Source organism: Engystomops pustulosus, chromosome 5 (genome assembly GCF_040894005.1).
Source record: "Engystomops pustulosus chromosome 5, aEngPut4.maternal, whole genome shotgun sequence".
In the NCBI taxonomy this organism is placed as follows: domain Eukaryota; kingdom Metazoa; phylum Chordata; class Amphibia; order Anura; family Leptodactylidae; genus Engystomops; species Engystomops pustulosus.
Genome location: NC_092415.1, coordinates 188,876,699 through 188,898,787, shown reverse-complemented (window position 1 = coordinate 188,898,787; position 22,089 = coordinate 188,876,699). Strand labels below are relative to the sequence as shown.

At 43.2% G+C, this 22,089-nt stretch overlaps 1 protein-coding gene across 2 annotated transcripts in view; it reads right to left on the bottom strand.

The window, feature by feature from the left end:
• Window positions 1-22,089, bottom strand: part of MPP7 (MAGUK p55 scaffold protein 7) — a 227,840-nt gene that overhangs the window by 12,251 nt on the left and 193,500 nt on the right. For both annotated transcript variants that reach the window (XM_072154085.1, XM_072154086.1), the window contains exons 14-16: window positions 11,757-11,837; window positions 3,837-3,930; window positions 855-963 (exon numbers count right to left, since the gene is read on the bottom strand). In XM_072154085.1, the coding sequence (XP_072010186.1) occupies window positions 855-963; window positions 3,837-3,930; window positions 11,757-11,837 (284 nt within the window). The remainder of the gene's footprint in view (window positions 1-854; window positions 964-3,836; window positions 3,931-11,756; window positions 11,838-22,089) is intronic.

Below are 22,089 nucleotides of genomic sequence, written 5' to 3'. Positions count from 1 at the left end.
CAGAGACGCGCATGAGCAGATGACGGCTTCACGGTCGAGGGCTGCTGGAAGATGTGCTCGTAGGTGGGATCGACACAGGCTACTGGGGAGTGAAGTAGCCTTTGCTCCACAAAGAGACTACTACACGCCCCAGTAGCCTCTGTTGATAACTTGCTTATATAAAAAATGAAGAATTTCAGTGCCTCAAATTAATTTAATGAGTATTCAAAAATACTATGGGTCTAACAGTATAGCGGCAACCTACCATTGCATCTACCTTATTATGTTGATCTGTGATGGTAGGTTCCCTTTAAATATAGGGATCTCATACACATAATATATGGCTAAAGGCTTCGTGAGCTACAGAACTAGAGGTACACACAGCTATAGAAATAAAAAGTAGGCGGGAACGTGATCCTTATCTAACTGCCTGTATGTCCAGTTCTGCAGCTCACCCGTAGGTTTATTGGACCTGAAAGAAGAGATTCATTTCTTTAATACACTACAGAAAGAATGTTTCTAGGTTCTATAGAACCGAAAACAAAGATGTCTGAAGTGAAATGCCTCCTGCAACCACTAAACTTGACTCATCTCATGTGAAAATCGGATGAGAATAGTCATTTTTGCCTGACTTTGGGAGAGATTTTTTTTTTATAGGTAAACAGGCGATATTTCACATAAAAGAGGGAATTCTAGAAAGGACATTTGATACTCTACCTGAGGGGGCTAGTAGTTTAGTTGGGTAAAACCTGATGACAGGTTCCCTTTAAGCTTATTATAGAAAAGTTCCTGCTCGGTAATAATGGGGTAAAAGTAGGATATTGCTCCCTGTATAATTTCCTGACATAAAACCGCACATCTTCAGAGATACTCACGTGGGGCTGTATATCGAGGAGACACACTTTGTTCTTGGCCAGGACAGAGCGCACGGAGTCGATGCTTGTGCCGTAGTAATTATTTTTATATTCGCCGTATTCAATAAACCTTATCAATTTAGAAGAGAGAGAGAAGAATGTTATTTTTCTACAGAATAGAGACATTGATAAATCATTCCTAAGAGTAAATTGGAAGCAGAAGGATTTTTATGTTATCTTCCCATGTTTTTGAAGAAGTGGTTGTTCTGCCAAGTCCGTTCTGTGTCATTTTTGAACATATATATATAGATATATATAACGCTTGTATTTTACATTTCTAAATCACTAACACCTGCTAGTGTTACAGTTAACCGGCCCGAAAAAACACTCCAGCCTAAGAGCCCACTAATGTTTTCCATCACCTCTTTGTCTGAGCTAATGCTACGCAATAAAACACTGGAGAAGTTAAACAATTGAAACTACTGAAATTTCATTGCCCGCTGAGGTATAGCTGCCTGGCGTTGCCAATATCTAAAGCGGGGAAGGCTTTGTCAGTGTTGACAGAGAGAAGATGGTAGATTACCCGCCGTAAACGCTTATCTGCTGCTTAAAAACCAAAACAAGGCAGCTTAAAATATTAAACATATGCGCGGCGGAGCGGCCTGCCAATCACACGCTGGGTCAGAGGCAGGTGATCCATCGCTCGCCAGATGATGTGGGACTGGAAGTTCCAGCAATGTTCCGAGACAGCTGGAGAACCATGGGCGGCCCAAACATGGGATTGACCAGGAGGAAATAATGCGGAGATGAAATTCATCCTTCATTCATCTCATCAGAGGGAAAGCATGTTGAATTTCAGCATGTCCGTTCCTTTGTTTTCAAAAAGGTTGGTCCAAGTTGTAGAATTATTACTTCTTAGTATGGGGGTTAACATGCTGCCCAGTAGGCCCCACCGAACATGAATCGAGTGTCAGGCCAGCCACATGCCCCATAATACATCATCAAACACGAATGAAGCAGCAGGTCAACCACATGTGCTGTAAGACCATTTCCAAATCATGAATGGAGTGGCAGGTCAATCACTTATGTTGCAAGACCATATCAGAACATGAATGGAGCAGCACATCAAATACATTCCCTGTGAGACCACCACCAAACATGAATGGAGTAGCACATGTGCTGTGTGGACAATACCCAAAACCAATAGAGCAGCAGGTCAACCACATGCACTGTGGGACAACCACCACCAATGAATAGAGCAGCAGGTTGACCACATGCGCAGTAATTACATCATCATCATTACCGGCAGGTCAACCACATGTGCAGTGAGAACACAACTGAACATGAGAGGAGCAGCAGGTCAACCAAATGTGCTATGCGACAATCACCACAAAACATGAATAGAGTGGCAGGTCAACCACACGCATTGTGAGACCTCATCCCATGAATGGAGCAACAGGTCGACCGTATGCATAGAGTAGCAGGTCAACTACATGCGCTGTGATACCTCATCCACACATGAATGAAGCAGCAGGTCAACCAAATGCGCTGTGATAACCCATTCAAACATGAATGGAGCAGCAGGTCAACTTCATGCGCTGTGATACCTCATCCAAACATGAATGAAGCAGCAGGTCAACCAAATGCGCTGTGATAACCGATTCAAACATGAATGGAGCAGCAGGTCAACTTCATGCGCTGTGAGACTAACAACACCAAACATGAATGGAGAAGCAGGTCAACTACATGCGCTGTGATACCTCATCCACACATGAATGAAGCAGCAGGTCAACCAAATGCGCTGTGATAACCGATTCAAACATGAATGGAGCAGCAGGTCAACTTCATGCGCTGTGAGACTATCAACACCAAACATGAATGGAGAAGCAGGTCAACTACATGCGCTGTGAGACTATCAACACCAAACATGAATGGAGAAGCAGGTCAACTACATGCGCTGTGAGACTATCAACACCAAACATGAATGGAGAAGCAGGTCAACTACATGCGCTGTGAGACTATCAACACCAAACATGAATGGAGCAGCAGGTCAACTTCATGTGCTGTGAGACTATCAACACCAAACATGAATGGAGCAGCAGGTCAACTACATGCGCTGTGAGACTATCAACACCAAACATGAATGAATGAAACAGCAGGTCAACCACATGTGCTGTGATACCTCATCCAAACATGAATGGAGCAGCTGGTCAACTACATGCGCTGTGAGACCATCAACACCCAACATGAATGGAGTGGAAGGTCAACCACATGCACTTCGAGATCTCATCCAATCATGAATGGAGCAGCAGGTTGACCGCACCCCCAAATATTAATGGAGCGGCAGATCACCATGGAGAACACCATGAAGCTCAGGTTAGCCAGGTGTGCATGTATACACAGGGGTTAGGAAGAATACCTGATATTTGTCTGACTGCAGTTCCCTTCAAGCCAGTGAGTAGGAGTGGTGCAGCAAAACACTCAAGAGAGTTGGCCAATTCTTTTCTGAGTTCATGCTAGCCATAGTCTCCCCCCACCCCTTCAGAAAGTGATGGCATATCCCAACATTGAAAATATTCCAAAAATAAAGACTTCATCCATCAACGTGTCACCTCGAGGACCTGAGCTTGTGTATACTCTTGTACTGATGACAGGCACAGATGGATGTCCCATGTGATAAAAGGCAGACGGGGTTCATTTCATAGATTTTCAGACCTGTAATTAATCTGAAAGTGAACACCCCGCTCCTTGCCCTATATTTACCTACCGTCTACTTTCTTCCGAAATCACCAAGTCAAATGATTCCCCGTCACACAGGAGTAACAGTCCTGCCTTGTGAACACCGTGGTGAATAATGTATGATGTATCTCAGGTTATCCACTACAAGAACCCTGGCGCAGTCCTGGATATGACACCAGCACCCCCGCTCTCCCGTTACAGGCCACGTCTCTAGTCCTCGCACGGATCTGTGTCCTGTACTCTGCAGCGGGGCCGCACACTTACTTGTTATTGTGGATGTCCGCTTCAAACAAATGTTTAGATATAAATATGTACTCCACACCGTCACACTCCTGGTTCCGCTTTCCTCTTGTCGTATCTGTGGGTACAAATGAGAGCAGATTAGTTAGCAGTAAGAACACAGATATGAGCTATATGATGCCGAATGCTACAATCTATAGGCATTTTATAGGTCATTCAAAAGCTATGGGCGGTGGAATGTAGATAAATGAGAGATTATCTGGGGGGAATGTTATATAGCTGAGCAGATTGCAAGTAGTGTCCTATCTGCAGGCAGCATGTTATAGAGCAGGAGAAGCTGAGCAGAATGTACATAGTGTCCTATCTGCAGGCAGCATCTTATAGAGCAGGAGGAGCTGAGCAGAATGTTCATAGTGTCCTATCTGCAGGCAGCTTGATATAGAGCAGGAGGAGCTGGGCAGATTGTACATAGTGTCCTATCTGCAGGCAGCATGTTATAGAGCAGGAAGAGCTGAGCAAGATTGTACATAGTGTCCTATCCGCAGGCAGCATGATATAGAGCAGGAGGAGCTGGGCAGATTGTACATAGTGTCCTATCTGCACGCAGCATGTTATAGAGCAGGAGGAGCTGAGCAAGATTGTACATAGTGTCCCATCTGCAGGCAGCATGATATAGAGCAGGAGGAGCTGAGCAGATTGTACATAGTGTCCTATCTGCAGGCAGCATGTTATAAAGCAGGAAGAGCTGAGCAAGATTGTACATAGTGTCCTATCTGCAGGCAGCATCTTATAGAGCAGGAGGAGCTGAGCAGAATGTTCATAGTGTCCTATCTGCAGGCAGCTTGATATAGAGCAGGAGGAGCTGGGCAGATTGTACATAGTGTCCTATCTGCAGGCAGCATGTTATAGAGCAGGAGGAGCTGAGCAGATTGCAAGTAGTGTCCTATCTGCAGGCAGCATGTTATAGAGCAGGAGGAGCTGAGCAGAATGTACATAGTGTCCTATCTGCAGGCAGCTTGATATAGAGCAGGAGGAGCTGGGCAGATTGTACATAGTGTCCTATCTGCAGGCAGCATGTTATAGAGCAGGAGGAGCTGAGCAGATTGCAAGTAGTGTCCTATCTGCAGGCAGCATGTTATAGAGCAGGAGGAGCTGAGCAGAATGTACATAGTGTCCTATCTGCAGGCAGCATCTTATAGAGCAGGAGGAGCTGAGCAGAATGTTCATAGTGTCCTATCTGCAGGCAGCTTGATATAGAGCAGGAGGAGCTGGGCAGATTGTACATAGTGTCCTATCTGCAGGCAGCATGTTATAGAGCAGGAAGAGCTGAGCAAGATTGTACATAGTGTCCTATCCGCAGGCAGCATGATATAGAGCAGGAGGAGCTGGGCAGATTGTACATAGTGTCCTATCTGCACGCAGCATGTTATAGAGCAGGAGGAGCTGAGCAAGATTGTACATAGTGTCCTATCTGCAGGCAGCATGTTATAGAGCAGGAGGAGCTGAGCAAGATTGTACATAGTGTCCTATCTGCAGGCAGCATGATATAGAGCAGGAGGAGCTGAGCAGATTGTACATAGTGTCCTATCTGCAGGCAGCGTGTTATAGAGCAGGAGGAGCTGCGTAGATTGTACATAGTGTCCTATCTGCAGGCAGTATGTTATAGAGCAGCGGGAGCTAAGCAAATTGTACACAGTGTCCGATATGCAGGGATCATGTTATAGAGCAAGAGCTGCTGAGCATATTGTACATAGTGTTATGGAGCATAGAGTACATGCTCCAAACCATGCTGCCTGCAGATAATATACTATGTACAATCTGCTCAGCCCCTCTTGCTCTATAACATGCTGCCTGCAGATAGGACACTATGTACAATCTGCTCAGCTCCTCCTGCTCTATAACATGCTGCCTGCAGATAAAACACTATGTACAATCTGCTAAACTTCTCCTGCTCTATAACATGCTCTCTGCAGATAGGACACTATGTACAATCTGCTCAGCTCCTCCTGCTCTATAACATGCTGCCTGCAGATAAAACACTATGTACAATCTGCTAAACTTCTCCTGCTCTATAACATGCGGTCTTGAGAGTCATGTCAATCTCATGGGATCCTTTTTCCAGCACAAATCAATTTATTCCATTAACAATCAAAATAGAATCCCCACGATATACATCAAAAATTGAAACCAATCCCAATAAATTGTGACCTAAGGTGGGATGGATCTTAAAAATAGTTTTGATGTTAGTATTAAATAAAAAAGGTCTCACTATGGAGCAATACACCGTAGTTTGTTCTTCTGTTCAGATCGGAATGAAGAACTTTGAGAAAACTTTGGATCTATTTGATATTGAGAAGTTATTAAAAGAAACAGCTTCAAGGGGATCAAAGTTTTAGCATTTTTTTTTTGGTTTTAACATATGACAGGCACAAAACCTGGGTAAAAAGTTTTAATAAAAGTAATAAAAATCCAATTTACCCAGTGTAGGTCTAGACAGCAGCTCTATGGACGATGCTCTGTACTGCACTCATCCATCTTTACAGGTTCCAAAACAGCTGTAGCAGAACGCCAGCGCTTCATAGTATATCTAGCTGCATTTATTACATGATTTTAATCTGGTTTTGTCATAAAGGGTATTTTCTCCATCACTTGTCCGTGCGGATTTCCAGGTTGCTCGCCTGCTGCCGGCTGATGGGGTCTAATTGACAACAGAGGCTGAGCTCCCTATGGGATCACATATGTTAACCTGCATTAAACCCTCAGCCTCCTGTGGAGGACAGAAAGGTTAAAGTCCCTTGGAGGAAATCATCTTTATAAGTATGTCTCAAACAGAACATTTTAACACATGTATGGGATGGGAGTGAGACCGGTGTAGGCTGTTAAAGATGTACTCATCTGTCAGACAGCTCACTAAACGCGAGGGCTGAGTGTCACACATGTGCGCTCCCAGATACAGACGAGTTTCATCTTACTGTGTCAACTTCCACCTCCGAATGAAACCACTACTGAACATGTGTGACGGCTGCCGAGTGGGGGCAGAACCGGGAGGACTGCGGTAATGACGGCTCGCAAATGTCAAAGTAATTACTTAATTGCATCATTTCACAGATGACTTGATTACCAAATGCCGGTGGGAAGGAGGAAAAGCGAGCTAAGACGCACGAGACCTTACCCGTACAGTGCTGGGATAGTGCACTAAGAAACAAATCAAAAGTCATATAGAATTTGCAAGATGGTTTTATAGTATGACACATTAGGTACAATTAGATTTAGTGGTTGTGAATGGTAGCTCCTGCTACACTGGTGGTCTGTCGCCCTGCAGACTGCCAAGGCTTAACGTTCTGCCCACTCTACTTCTACCAACATCCAACATCTCCCTCGCTGTGGGGACTGCAGACGTCTCTGCTGTCTACAGTTAATCAAGCTGGAAGTACCTAGTGGTCTACCGATCTGGGGACTCCATTCCCCGGCCCGCGCCCCTCTGGGGACTCCATTCCCCGGCCCGCGCCCCTCTGGGGACTCCATTCCCCGGCCCGCGCCCCTCTGGGGACTCCATTCCCCGGCCCGCGCCCCTCTGGGGACTCCATTCCCCGGCCTGCGCCCCTCTGGGGACTCCATTCCCCGGCCCGCGCCCCTCTGGGGACTCCATTCCCCGGCCCGCGCCCCTCTGGGGACTCCATTCCCCGGCCCGCGCCCCTCTGGGGACTCCATTCCCCGGCCCGCGCCCCTCTGGGGACTCCATTCCCCGGCCCGCGCCCCTCTGGGGACTCCATTCCCCGGCCCGCGCCCCTCTGGGGACTCCATTCCCCGGCCCGCGCCCCTCTGGGGACTCCATTCCCCGGCCCGCGCCCCTCTGGGGACTCCATTCCCCGGCCCGCGCCCCTCTGGGGACTCCTTTCCCCGGCCCTCGCCCCTCTGGGGACTCCTTTCCCCGGCCCTCGCCCCTCTGGGGACTCCTTTCCCCGGCCCTCGCCCCTCTGGGGACTCCTTTCCCCGGCCCTCGCCCCTCTGGGGACTCCTTTCCCCGGCCCTCGCCCCTCTGGGGACTCCATACCCCGGCTCTCGCCCTCTAGTTCTATTAAACTTTCTCTTTTCTACACACTATTTTGGAAGCATTCTTTCTAAAACTGTCTAAAACATTTGCACAGTACTATAGATAGGACAAATCAATGTCAATTTGGCCAAAGTCTGACCAATCATCAGTCTTCTGAACAGGAATTAAACAGGAATTAAAAAGTTATAAATTAAATATTTGCAATTCACTCGTGTTAAGTAGAAAAAAATAGTTAAATTACAGTACCCAATGTCTGCTGTGGTGCACTGTGAGGGATGCAAGATCTACATAAACCATGTATGTCCTACAATGCCCTGCACCAGACTACAGGACAGAACAGTGCATTACAGAAGTGCAATCAGCTGTTAGGAAGGGGAAGGATGGAGGGGGAGGTGTCAGTCTGCAAGGTGCTGATGGATTCCGAGAGGCGACCAGCAGAATTCTGAGCGAAGCTTCAAACATAACTAAAGATCATTCCAAGAAAAGTAAAGTTATGAAACATGGTAGTTTTTAGCTGTAACATAAAGTAAACCTTTCTTCAGGAAGTGGCCTCTCTGTAACCAGAATGATTAATACAAGCGTCAATGTTTCGTGCTGTGGCGGGGAAGGTGTCTGGTTGCACAGAATGAATGGTGCACTCACTGCACGGTCATAGCCTGGCATCCCAGAAGCCAATGTCTTGGGAGTGTGGATTCCAATTCAGAACCTTGATATAGACTACGGTCATTGATCTCGTAGAGGTGAATAAGACTTCTGTGCATCTTTCTTTAGGATCATTTAGGATCGTTATGCATTCCGTTTCCTTATTGAATTCATGCCCATCGATTACTTACGATCTACAGTTCCAAAATTATTAGCAGAACGTTTATAAGGTAAAACCCTTATAATCATTTTACTATAAGAGTCTTCTGGAATTACTTGGTATACAAATTGCTTGATCAGTCTTCGCAAATTCCGAAGACACTTGACATGTCATTAATAGCTTAAAGGGATTTACCAATTTAAAGATATTTATAATCACTTCATAGAATAGGTCATTAATATTAGATTGTGGTGGACTCTAAAGATCTTCACAAGACCGCAATCCAAGAACCAACGTCAAGAACGGAGCAAGAAGAACAGCTCCCGTCTCTGTATAGTGGTCATTCTGTGTCACTACAACTTAACAGTTTAACAAGAACTAAGCTGCTGGGCCTCCTGCATGTGGCTCTCCAGACGTTGAGAGCTGCAGATACTTCTGGAACCTGGTGGCACTACAGGGTTGTCACTGGTGGCCACCATCAGGGTAAGAGCCAAATAAATATATTCTTTAGAATTACCATGGGGTAAAGTGATTGCATATTTAAGGGGTATCGCATCACTTTATGACAGTATCCAGTTTGAGTCCAGCCTTGAGCAGAAGAAGGAAACCCTGTGCTATATTTTATTTAGTACCCCAAATGTCTGCGGTACAGAGAAATGGCAGGTGAGTACACAACTGGGTGACCTAAAGGGTGGGCAACACTAAACTAGAATGGTCTCTTTTACCCATAGATTCGGTGGGAGAAGAAACTTGAAAGAGTAGAGAGGACATTGTCACACCTGGGCTGGGTAGTCTATGTTGGATCTACCTCATATAAAGAGACCAATACAAAGAATACATTTAAGTTGGTGCAGGGGGATCGTATCGATTTTGCTTTCAGGCTCAGTAGCTCCAGGGAGGCATCCCAGTGATCTATCTTCTACCAGTGGTCTATCATTGGAACACTGAAAAACAGCTAAGAACCTACAAAAATTCGGAACTCACAATCTCAAGAATCCAGTATGGAGTTTTCAAGGATTGAGACCCATAAACTTTCAAGATCTGACCTAGTTGAAGTAGTCATGTGCTCTGGTCACTTTATACTAGGCTTGTAGTTAGGCTTCGTTATTACTAGTACATATGTGATGTACAGTATCACGCCGGTAAGCTCAGGGGTTAGGAAACACTTTGAAGCCTGAACTTCCAGCTTGATTAACTGTAAAACTCATCTGCGGGGGAGACGCCATTATTACCCAGTGATCACTCCGGAGGATATTAAATCCGGAAAAGCGGTATCAAACCTGCTAATGTAGCAGCTGTGGCCGTGGATGAAGAATCAGCCGCTTTATGGAAAACCCGGACCCATTAATGTAATTGTGAAGCAAAGTCTTTTACGGCGTGTTAAATGATTGCTTTATTTGTTTTTACATTTCGTAACACTAGAAATTATTGATTCCCTTTCGTTCCCACGAGGCTTGTAAAGATGGCGCTGTCAATTTCCCCCCCGACATTAATGTGAATAATGAGAAATCCATAGAAGACGGAAACTGGATGGACAGAGCCGTCTGCTTGACCGGAACACCTTAAGCTGTGGTGCTGTGGTCCATCTCCCGCTCGCTAGAATGTAATAGACATCAGGGAATACAGTCTCGTACACGATAAGCCATTAAACGGTTGAGGCGTCTCAGCTGTGAGCTCAGTCCAGACAACGTTCATATCCTTCTTGTTTATTAAAAATCAGATTTCTCTCTCAAAACCAGGCACAGTGCCCACATTTATCGAAGTCGTTTAACAGAAGGACTGGCTATGTTTACATTGCGACCAATCACAGTGCTGCTTACATTGTACCAAAGCTCAGTAAGTAATGATAGCTTGGCTCAGATTGGTTGCTTGCAGTTATCACTGAGCCATAGTGCCTGAGGAGTCCTAAAGGCTACTTCAACTCATACATTCCAAATTCATCTTAGTAAAATGGGGCATGAAGACCCCTCCCTGATCCACTTCTTGACAGAGTATTCCTACCCTTTTTAGTCATGGCAAGACAAGCACAGTAGGATTGCTAACGAAAATTCTGGACAATCTTGGGGAGTTCTTGTATAACTTGAGGTGCTTAACTCACTGGCACCAACTCAAAAATGTTCCCCAACCATTGGCTGTAGGGCTATATATGGTCTTTTGGCCAAAATCAAACCATACATATTTCCTTGGATTTCTAGGGCTCATCACCCATCACCCCTAGGAAACTGCCTACCGGAGCTTCTGACCATTACGGGGTTCCGTTAGAGGGTTCTCTGGTGGCTAGTCCTGGTCTATAAATTAAGGCAACACTGCTATGTCAGAAATCATTATCTATGGACGATGTTGGATATATAGGTTTCATGGGCCAGTGGAGAAAAAGAGTACAGTGGCTCAATATCCATAAATAACTAGATGCTTCCCCTAGAACCCTCAGATCATTTTTGTGGTCCACTGGAAGGTCCTCTGGTGGCTAGTCCGAACCTATCAATGAACTGCAACTACTTAAGATCTTGGATTGAGATTCCTTGGGACCACCATTAATAAACCACTAGACAACATTCCCTGCTAGGCCTCTGCCAATTACTGTAGCCCATTTGAGATACAATCATTCTCTGGCAAGCAGTCTGACCCTGACTGGCCTACTTGCACTACCGCATGTACTGTGTGACTGGTCAAAAAATTATTATTCACTTATGCAGCTTACATTTTTATGGGTACTACAAAAAACGAATTTGGTTACTTTGGGCACTGTTCTTTTTATGTTTATCTACCCCAATGTTTTTGCCCCAAAATGTTTTGAGCTAAAAAAAAAAAAAAAGACAGGAGACCTGTGCAGTACAAACTTTAGAAAAACTTAGGAAGTGACTACAAAATGAGGCACAACGCCCACTAATTGGAGGAAATAAGAAAACCACAAAATCACTTATAACTTACTCGCGCCCACAAGAATTTGTAATATCTCAAGCAGGAGGAACATATAGCCATATAGGAAATACTTAAGTGTTCACTAGCAGCTTCCGATTATCTGACCAAATCCCATTGGAGACTTAGATCCTCCTAACTAAATAACAGACTGGTGATCAGTACTTACGTGGCACAGTCACGCCGTAGTGCTGGGTGTCGCCGAGGAGGACTTTTCGCTTCAGTTCATTCAGGCCAACACCAACCGGTCCTGAAAGGAAAGATTTGGTATCATCAAACAAAAGATACCAACCACAACATATTCATATATTTATTTTAACTTATGTTATTATTTGAACAAGGCTTTTTTTATTTTATAACCACATTTTCAGCATCACACATGATCTACCATAGCAAGTTATTAATTCTTACTTGCTTCAAAGATTGGCATCAAGGCTGTGGAGATGGTATAAACTTCCGACTCAAATCTGTGGAGTCGTAGTCAGTCCCTTTTATCACGACTTGGATCCCATCAAAATGGTTACCTATCCCGACTCCACAGCCCTAGTCAGCATGATGTTGAATTGTCTTTAAAGTGAGGGCTTCAAGTATCTAAAAGCTTAACAAAAAGTCATGCAATTCTTTATATGCTTTGTGCCCTTCTAGTAAGATGGTACCTACTAGAATGATCATTAGAAGGACAAATATTAATCCAGTAACAGGTTAAAGGGCTCACTGATGAATGTGGGGATTGAATAGAAGCCACAGAAGAACTAATACAGCACAAAGTTTTGAAAAAGTTACAGCTGCCTATAAAATAAAGTTACTGCAGCTTGGTTCGTGAGAAAAGACTCTTCATTGTGCCTATACTGACCCCTATCGACTGCTAAATGTGCCTATAGTGGTATAGTGGGCACATTAACATCAGAACTGGACCAAGAAGCAAAATGAAAATGGTGGCCACATCAACATGTTGGTTGGGTGCATTGTGGAAGAGAAGGATGTTCTAGCAAACCTTTGGTCCATATATTCATGTGGATATCCAGACTTCAAACACAAAATGTCCCCCCTGCCATAACGCAAATATTTCAGGAATGGTTTGATGGACATGACAAAGAGTTCAAGGTGCCTTCAAATTCCACAGATCTCAATCAAATTGATCTATGGGATGTGAGTTCACCGTGGTTTCTTGTAGAAGAGTCTACGGAGGGGCACATTCTGCCCATCATCCTTCACCAAATCCCATAGTAAGTGTATGGCCGTGTTTGGCCCCACAATTTCATAAGGAGAGCATGTGCCGGAGGCGTATTTTAACAAGAATGTTCAAAGCACCTCTCATGTGAAGGATGTAAGAACTCTGACATATTTACACAATTAGAGGGTCTACAGCAAAAAAGAACATATTAGTAGTAAGCCGGACTGTTTAAATATTGTTTTAGGCACATTAAGATGGAATCTGCACGGCTCCTTTAATATGTTTTTATAATGGCACAGAACAGACTGAAACAGATTTTTCTCATCATTTTTTTTTTTTTAAACTCTGCTACTCTTAAATTTCTATTTTAAAGAGGTATCCAGAGCCTGGGATTTTGTATAGGGCAGCTATATATATCCAGATCCCATTTTCTGTCATAAAACAAACGTTGAATCCACGGCTCTGCGTTCAATACATTAACCGAAGAACATCAGAAAATCATGAAGCGCTGCGGCTATTATTAGACATATGTAGGACAACTTTCTAATTTACGGTAAGGATCAGAAAATCAAAAAATGTTTTTTTTTTTTTTCCAGACACCTTAATTACTTATGACCCAATCATTGAGACAATCCATAAGACAACCAGCACCACCGACTAGGATCTTCATGCAGTGGTGCCAATGCCGAGGATAGAGCAGGAAACAATACATTTTCACCGAGCGGACCACAAGACCACATAGTTAACAATGTTCAAAATGGTGAGACAAAAAATATTTTATTCTCGAAGGAATAGCAGAAACCCCTAAGGGGGTGAAAATAAAAATGAAGTATACTTCCTTACTCTGGTTGCATTGTTTTTACAGAACTTACAGTCATCAGTTACTCCGTGGGGCCAAAAAGTACCAGGAAGTCACATAACTGATTTCAGCCAATCATTGGCTTCACGTGTCCTTTAGTTCCTAGGTCACAAGATACATTGGGTTCTCAGAGGTGGCCACTGAATGGCCGAAAGAGGTCAAATGAATCCCTACTACTTGCGGCTGATCCAAATAGGTGCCAAATACTGCAAGTACTGCACCAACACTGGAGACCGGTATAAAATAGATTATATAAAGTATCCCACAGAATTATGCTTTTACTACAAGTTGATGTAACAGCTGGTAGACTCCCTATATTCAAGATCTTAATTCCAAGAACAATCCTTCCTTGAAAGAACATTTCCAGAACAATCATACGTCCTTCACCTTTTGTCATGAAGATGTACGGCCAGTAAATCATTGTCACAGCCAATATAGGCCTATAGTTGTATGGCTGGGTCTTTGAAATGATCAATCAACAATCTTTCCGCCGTTGTTCTTCAACCATCCATCTACGTCTAGTGTGCCCGTCTAGCTTAAGTCTCCTTCAAGTTCAGTTTTGAGAACTTTTTTAAATTAAGCTTACACCAAAAAAGGCTTGTTGACCTTGGCCCGATTTACGTCCAGTACACATGAGTACTAGCCACTTGGTAGCATGCTGTTCTATAACCACATTACACATTACATGCATATGCGAATAATAAAACTTTTCTGGTGTAACATGGACAAGATTGGCAGTTAATATACAGATAGAACATCACCAAGGTAATCCCCATAGATCCCCACAGTCATCAATCACATGTAGGAGACCCTCATGCAGGACAGACAACTGACAGGACATCGAGATGGACACCAGCTGAGCCAGGAGGACTTTCTCCATTTAGAAATCAGCAGGTAGAGAACATAGGAGGGTAATATGTGACCTCCCATGAGTCAATAGCTGCAGCCAAATATTATTTACTGGAGGCCAAGAGAGTACCAGGAGACATCAGGTAGACAAGATGACAGCTGCTCTGGATATTTTGCGAAGAGGAAGAGATTCAATGGAAAGGAAAATAAAAAGCATAATCCAACACAGCTGCCAGACAACTTTGAAGTAGACGCGGAGAAGAGCGTGACATCATAGTAGACCTCCGGTTACTGGAGAGTAAGTATGTGTGCTCAAATAGAAAGCGAGAGCCTACAATACGAGTATTGTGATGATAATATTATTGTCTAGATATTATTTTTTTAATTAGATGCCGAATAGCAGCAGGGATCCAACTAGATTATACATGGGCATTGAATGTACCGTATATACTCGAGTATAAGCCGACCCAAGTATAAGCCGAGGCCCCTAATTTTACCACAAAACCTGGTAAAAGCTATATTTTTTTTTACTCGAGTATAAGCCGAGTTTGGGTTTTCAGCACATTTTTTTTGCTGAAAAACTAGGCTTATACTCAAGTATATATGGTATAATGCCCGCTGCAGATGGTCCAGAATTACTGAAAATTTGCAGTAGCAGAGTAATGGGATTTATATAAATCAGTTTAGAATTGGTTCAGAATCCAGAGCGTGTTGAACTCTGCACCAGCCCCCCCCCCACCAACAGCTGCAGCAAGAAAATTTTAAAAGTTAAAAAACAAACTAAAAATTCCAAACTTTCACTTTCAACATAACAGGCATAACCAAAATAAGCATAAACAGCTATCCCTGAGCCTTGTTCTAATAGTTATTAATGTGTAAAAAAGTTATACAAGTTTGGTACCACGATAATAAACTGACCCGAAAGAATGGAGGGAAAGAGCCAATTGGACTGAACAGTAAAATCGGTGAAATCAAAGCCCATGAGAAAATGGTGCAACTGATATTTTTCCTCGGCTTCACTGACTTGTGCATTTTTTTCCAGTTTCCCAGTACAATGCATAGAACATCAAATGGTGCTACAAGGAAGTAACATTCATATAGTAAGAAACAAGCCCCCAAACAGCTTTGGAATGTAAAAAAAAAAATATGGCTTTTGAAATGTGCAAAGTAAAAAACAAAAACACAAAAGGCTGCGTCCTTAAAAGGAAATCCACCATCAAAAACCTTCATGATGAACCAGGGGCACTTACTCATAGACTCAGGTACCGTTACTTATCTTCCCATATTTGTTAACCATGGCCTCCTTCCTTCAGAAATCAATTCTTTCAATTATGCATTACCAGAGCACGGAGTCAGACTGTTACACTGTCTTATCCCCTCCCTTCTGCCTAATGTAAACATGTAGAGTGGGAGGGTGGGGGAAGTGCTCCTTGAACAGTGAAACAGCCCGTGAAGCTACAGCATGGACTGTAGCTTTCCCGCCCTTCTCAATATGTACAGAAGTATGGTCACCCCCTCCTCAGAAAACATCACTTTTCGAAAGCTTCTCTCCCGACCCTACGAGACGTCATGAGCCGAATATCGTCCATTCCCCATATGGATGAGGCCTCCCAGTAACACAGTAACTGGAATAATTTTGGACACAGTTTTGCCACTTATAGCTCTCACTCCTGTGTTCTGCCTTTCATTAAACAATAAAAAGTATTGGCACCCTTTTATTCATCTATGTAAAACCCAAGTTATTTCATTAAAATGAAATCCCGTTTGCTGCAGTTTTACGGTGAATGCATCGAGCAGTCCCAGGGATTTCTCATACCATTAAACCTGTAATAGATGAAGAACCGGGACCAAAAAATGACTTCATTTTATGTGCATTTATTTTATTATTATTTGCAAAGTTGGCTACGTCAGTCGTTGGATGCCGTCTCCGAAAAGCCTTACATTACTTAACTAATACGTAGTTGATACCGGCTTGTACGAGCAAGTTCTGTGCTGGACAAGGTGGAAAGCACCTTGTTCCAGACACCTTAAGTTCTTCTTATCATAAACAATCATGGCCAAATACAATAAAAATTAGGAGCACAGTGTGGAATGTCTCGAGAAGACAATATATTTTATTAACATATAATAATTTGTGAGAAGGTTGGTGCCAAAAGCTAGCGAGGCGATAAGCTTGCGTGTTCACGTGTTTGGGTAGGTTGTGTTAGAAAACATCTGGCCACGATACAGAAGACACTTCTTTTTAGTAGCTTGTAAAATGTCTTGCAAGACTGGAAGGTGTCTTATAGAACGGGGCTAATTAGTATGAGAAGGTCTGATTTTCCTAAGCTCGAGGAGAATGACTTGTAAATATGTTGTGCTTCAGAGGTGGAGAAACCACTATAAATCCTGAGTACTTGTGATTGAAGAATGTGGGACTTCTAATCTCTCTAGCCTCCAGTCACTGTAAGGACGGAGCAGACCTCCACGTAACGAAGTACAGGCTTGGAGCTAATCCCGCTATTCCCCCTTAATTCACACTGAGATTGTGTGTCAGTAAGAACTAAACTTCAGGACGTGTTTTGGCCAAAAGGAAGAAATTGCAACCAAATGAGGCTTTTCCAAAGATTTTTTTAAGACACACCAGGTTGGGTTTAGCACTTAAGACTGAGATGGCCAACAATCTGGACGCGATATCCGAACTGTGAAGTAAAAGGACAAGTTTAAACAAAAGAAATGAAATTGAAGCACTTGTCTATTCACACTACTATGGACGCCATGTAACACCTACGCAATAGATCGGCTATGCTCCAGTGTAAATGACATATTTCTGCTCGGGAAACCGTAAATCTTATCCAACGTGGCAAAATCCGCTACTTGTAAAAAATTCGATATATCTTCTACATTCAACTTAATTAACACTTCAGGGACTGAATGTTCTATAGACAGATGCAAAATCAATAAACTAAACCAACCAAAACAGTAGAGGACAAATCAAAGCTCCCGTGTTTAGTCTGAGCTAGTGGTCTTTTCTATAAATGGGTTTAGAAAAAAAAGCTGGTGGAAGAAGAGAAAATGTACCATCCAGGTAACAAAGAGAATATATAATTTTTGGCAATTCAGTTAATTTGCATTAATTTATGAGGACATATCAAAATTTTTTTTTTCAGGGATTCTGGATCATGGGGTTCAGGAAAGACGGGGAAAAAAAAATATATACTTAACCTGCTCTGGGTTTCAGTTCTAGAATGGCGTCTGCCATCATGGGATATGCTGCATAAAAGTGGTCTCCGTGGGCCCGGTTGACTTCACTTGTATAACATCACCGGAGCCCAATGATTCCCTGCAGCGATTGTTGTGTCACATCGGCTTCTGGCCGAGCTGGAGGAATTGGTAACCAGCAGGGAGCTGGATGCTGGAACTAATTGTCCGAGCCGGATGCGTAGACTTTATTTTTCTCTTTACGCTTTCTCCAGACGCCATGGGTTTTTCCAAATTTCCCAGAAAATCACTTTATGGCACCATTATACTTAGGGACCAGCCATTCACTTGGCCAACCATATAATTTCTATTGGGATTTCTGACTTGCTACCAATGTTTTTTGTACTGGAGAGTTATGATGTGGCCAGACAACAGGTACAGTGGCTTTCTCCATCCATTTGGCCAAGCTAGCTGTAGATGTAAATGGCTAACAAATTCTTTTGTTCTGGAGAGTTATGCTATGGCCAGACATTAGATACAGTAGCTTTCTCTATCCATTGCCGATGCACTTTTGACCAAGCTGATCAAAGATGTAAACTAACATTAAAAACACAAAGTAAATGACAGTATATTCAGCTCACCTGATGCTCTTGAAACAAGTCTTTTATCATCCGAATCCATTAGTCAAAGTGCAATGGGAAGAGGTAACCACGTAGACTCAGGAGTACAATGAAAAGAAGTGGTTTACCCAACACTTGTTGGGAAAAACCTAAGTTTTTAACAAGTTAGATTAAGTAATATGTAAATGAAGTGAAGAGGCTACTGGGGTGTGGAGAAGCCTTAGCGCCAGGTGCCAGGCCAGGCTAGTACACGCCCCAGTAGCCTCTGCAGTTAATTTACATATTACTAAAATATAGTTTTGTACAAGTTAGGTTCCAGGATTATTAAATTACAGATTAGGACAGAGGCAAGTAGATCTATTTCTGATGGTAGATTCTTCATGGTAGATTTCCTTTGAACTTTCTTATCTTTAATTCCATCCTTGAAAGGATGTTTCATGTTTCAAATCACATAAAGATGTGTATGAGGGAAACATTAAATTTCCCTGCTATTCCATACTACTTTCACCAGCTTGCATAGAGATTGGGGTATAAAGTTCTACTTTTTTTGTAAGCAGTTAGAACTTTAACATTGTTTAACTTTATCCATATACACTCACCGGCCACTTTGTTAGGTACACCATGCTAGTAACGGGTTGGACCCCCTTTTGCCTTCAGAACTGCCTCAATTCTTCATGGCATAGATACAACAAGGTGCTGGAAGCATTCCTCAGAGATTTTGGTCCATATTGACATGATGGCATCACACAGTTGCCGCAGATTTGTCGGCTGCACATCCATGATGCGAATCTCCCGTTCCACCACATCCCAAAGATGCTCTATTGGATTGAGATCTGGTGACTGTGGAGGCCATTTGAGTCCAGTGACCTCATTGTCATGTTCAAGAAACCAGTCTGAGATGATTCCAGCTTTATGACATGGCGCATTATCCTGCTGAAAGTAGCCATCAGATGTTACAGGGTACATTGTGCTCATAAAGGGATGGACATGGTCAGCAACAATACTCAGGTAGGCTGTGGCATTGCAACGATGCTCAATTGGTACCAAGGGGCCCAAAGAGTGCCAAGAAAATATTCCCCACACCATGACACCACCACCACCAGCCTGAACTGTTGATACAAGGCAGAATGTTGCTTTCATGTTGTTGACACCAAATTCTGACCCTACCATCCGAATATCGCAGCAGAAATCGAGACTCATCAGACCAGGCAACGTTTTTCCAATCTTCTACTGTCCAATTTCGATGAGCTTGTGCAAATTGTAGCCTCAGTTTCCTGTTCTTAGCTGAAAGGAGTGGCACCCGGTGTGGTCTTCTGCTGCTGTAGCCCATCTGCCTCAAAGTTCGACGTACTGCGAGTTCAGAGATGCTCTTCTGCCTACCTTGGTTGTAATGGGTGGCGATTTGAGTCACTGTTGCCTTTCTATCAGCTCGAACCAGTCTGCCCATTCTCCTCTGACCTCTGGCATCAACAAGGCATTTCCGCCCACAGAACTGCCGCTTACTGGATGTTTTTTCTTTTTCGGACCATTCTCTGTAAACCCTAGAGATGGTTGTGCGTGAAAATCCCAGTAGATCAGCAGTTTCTGAAATACTCAGACCAGCCCTTCTGGCACCAACAACCATGTCACGTTCAAAGGCCTCAAATCACCTTTCTTCCCCATACTGATGCTCGGTTTGAACTGCAGGAGATTGTCTTGACCATGTCTACATGCCTAAATGCACTGAGTTGCCACCATGTGATTGGCTGATTAGAAATTAAGTGTTAACGAGCAGTTGGACAGGTGTACCTAATAAAGTGGCCGGTGAGTGTATATATTACATTCTGAAATATTTTCTTCAAAGATTCTTTTGCCGCTATAATGACAAATGATGGTAAATTGATAGTCCCAACTCCAACTCTGTTTTATGACCATATGGAGTCCCAGTTCGATGACCATTGTACAAATTGAAACCTTTTGCTACCCCACTTCTCTTGCCACCACCTCCAGGGCAATTTTAGTAAAATATTTCAAAAGTCAGTTTCCACAGAGAAGGCATGTCTGCTTCGATCAGACTTGGTCCTCAAGGGAAGGTTACCTCAGAAGATCCAAGACAACAAAAACATCCTGATTTAGCACTTCTGGCATTGTACGGAGGATAATGCAAAGCAGCGCTACCCTAACAATGGGTACGGTGTTCACCTCTTGCCAATACCAGCTAACCGCTCTGTTTAATCGCAGTGCGGGTTGGAGAAACCAGAGAATATTTCTTCAGCTGTGGCAAATTCTGTAATAAATGACTTGAAGCCTCTTTGTGGAAGCGGCAGGGAACACTTTGCTGGAGCAGCGTCGTTTTAAGTGGCTGAACCCATTAGAATAAACACTCGGGATAACACAAATCCAGTGTTCACAGCTCCTTTTTCAACAATATCTTTGCTTTGCATGGGTTACGTGAAATAGTATGAAAACACATCTGATCTCAGTATAAACACAGTGACTGCATGCAAGCTCAGAAGCCGAAGCCAGTTTGCAAGTATTTAACACGTATGTCTTAAATCTCATTCTCTTCCTTTACAGCTACCCTTAACCTCCTTCATGGTCCACTGGGAGAACTTTAACTCAAGAACTTCACAACCATAACCTCTGTGTTAAATACATAATTCACAGAAGAATGGAAGCAGAGAACGCACAATGCGGGACTTATTCCGAAGTGATATTGATAAAAACTGCTGTGTCCGGTTACGTAGTCTTGAGAGAAGCAACACACTGGTTACTCCTTGGGTTTATAGTTCAGAACATTGACAAGTCATTTTGAGGTCTTGGGATGGCTACATGCTCCTCATACCCACCCTTCACTTGCCACAGGGCTTTCTCTAAGGTTGGCAGCCAACAGATATTTCTCTGGACCTCTCTGTATACTTGCATGTTTGGTACAACCAGGAGTGAGGAGGAAGAAGTTCCCATAAGACAAAAGGATCAAACATGCTGAAATTTAACAGGCTGCAAGGTGTGGCAAAAATATAGTGCATTTACACAGATTCAGCTCTCACTTGTACATCTATGTGATCCAGGACCTGCTTTGGCCAATGAATGGCCTCCTCTGACCACAGGACACCACTTCCAGAGAAGGCCACTCATTGGTTGATCCTGTGACCAAAACCAAACATCCAAAACTGGAAGCAAGTGAGAAACCTTGTAGCTGGACTAGAAGAAGAAGTACATTTTCTTCTTGCCACCGACCCCGTATATTGCATAAAATCAGCATGAATCCCAGAAATCCAAAACGTATCCCCTATCTGCAGGAAAAAGTACTAGTGTCTATGGTGGAAGACCCCTATAAGAATAAAAATAACCAATACACATACCGGGCCCATCACAATCATGAGACTGTCAAAGACTGTTCCCAATGAACATCTCAAATCTTTCCCTGCCCATTATTACCTCTCCTAGTTCTCTTTGTACGCTTTTATAGGACTGACAAAATGCTGTACTCCGCTATCTACACAAGTCCCAATGATGTAAATAAAGTAGAGGTCACAAGTACCACCATTCTGATCACACGGAAAGACCCCCTATTATTTTCTCTATTTTGTTTTTTTAAAAGTTATTGAGTTTTTCCAATTTTATAAGAAAACATCAATACAAACATTGGGTCTGGGACTCACAGGAGAGAGGGGAAGGGAAACCCTCTATTCTACTTATAATAGGTGGGTGACCGAAGTCGAACCCCCAACATTCAAATACTTATACTCTATGCTGTGTAATACTTCCAACCATAAATTGTCTTGTATTTTGTCCGTAAAAGTAGATCTTCAATTCACCTTAAGTTCATCCATGCTAC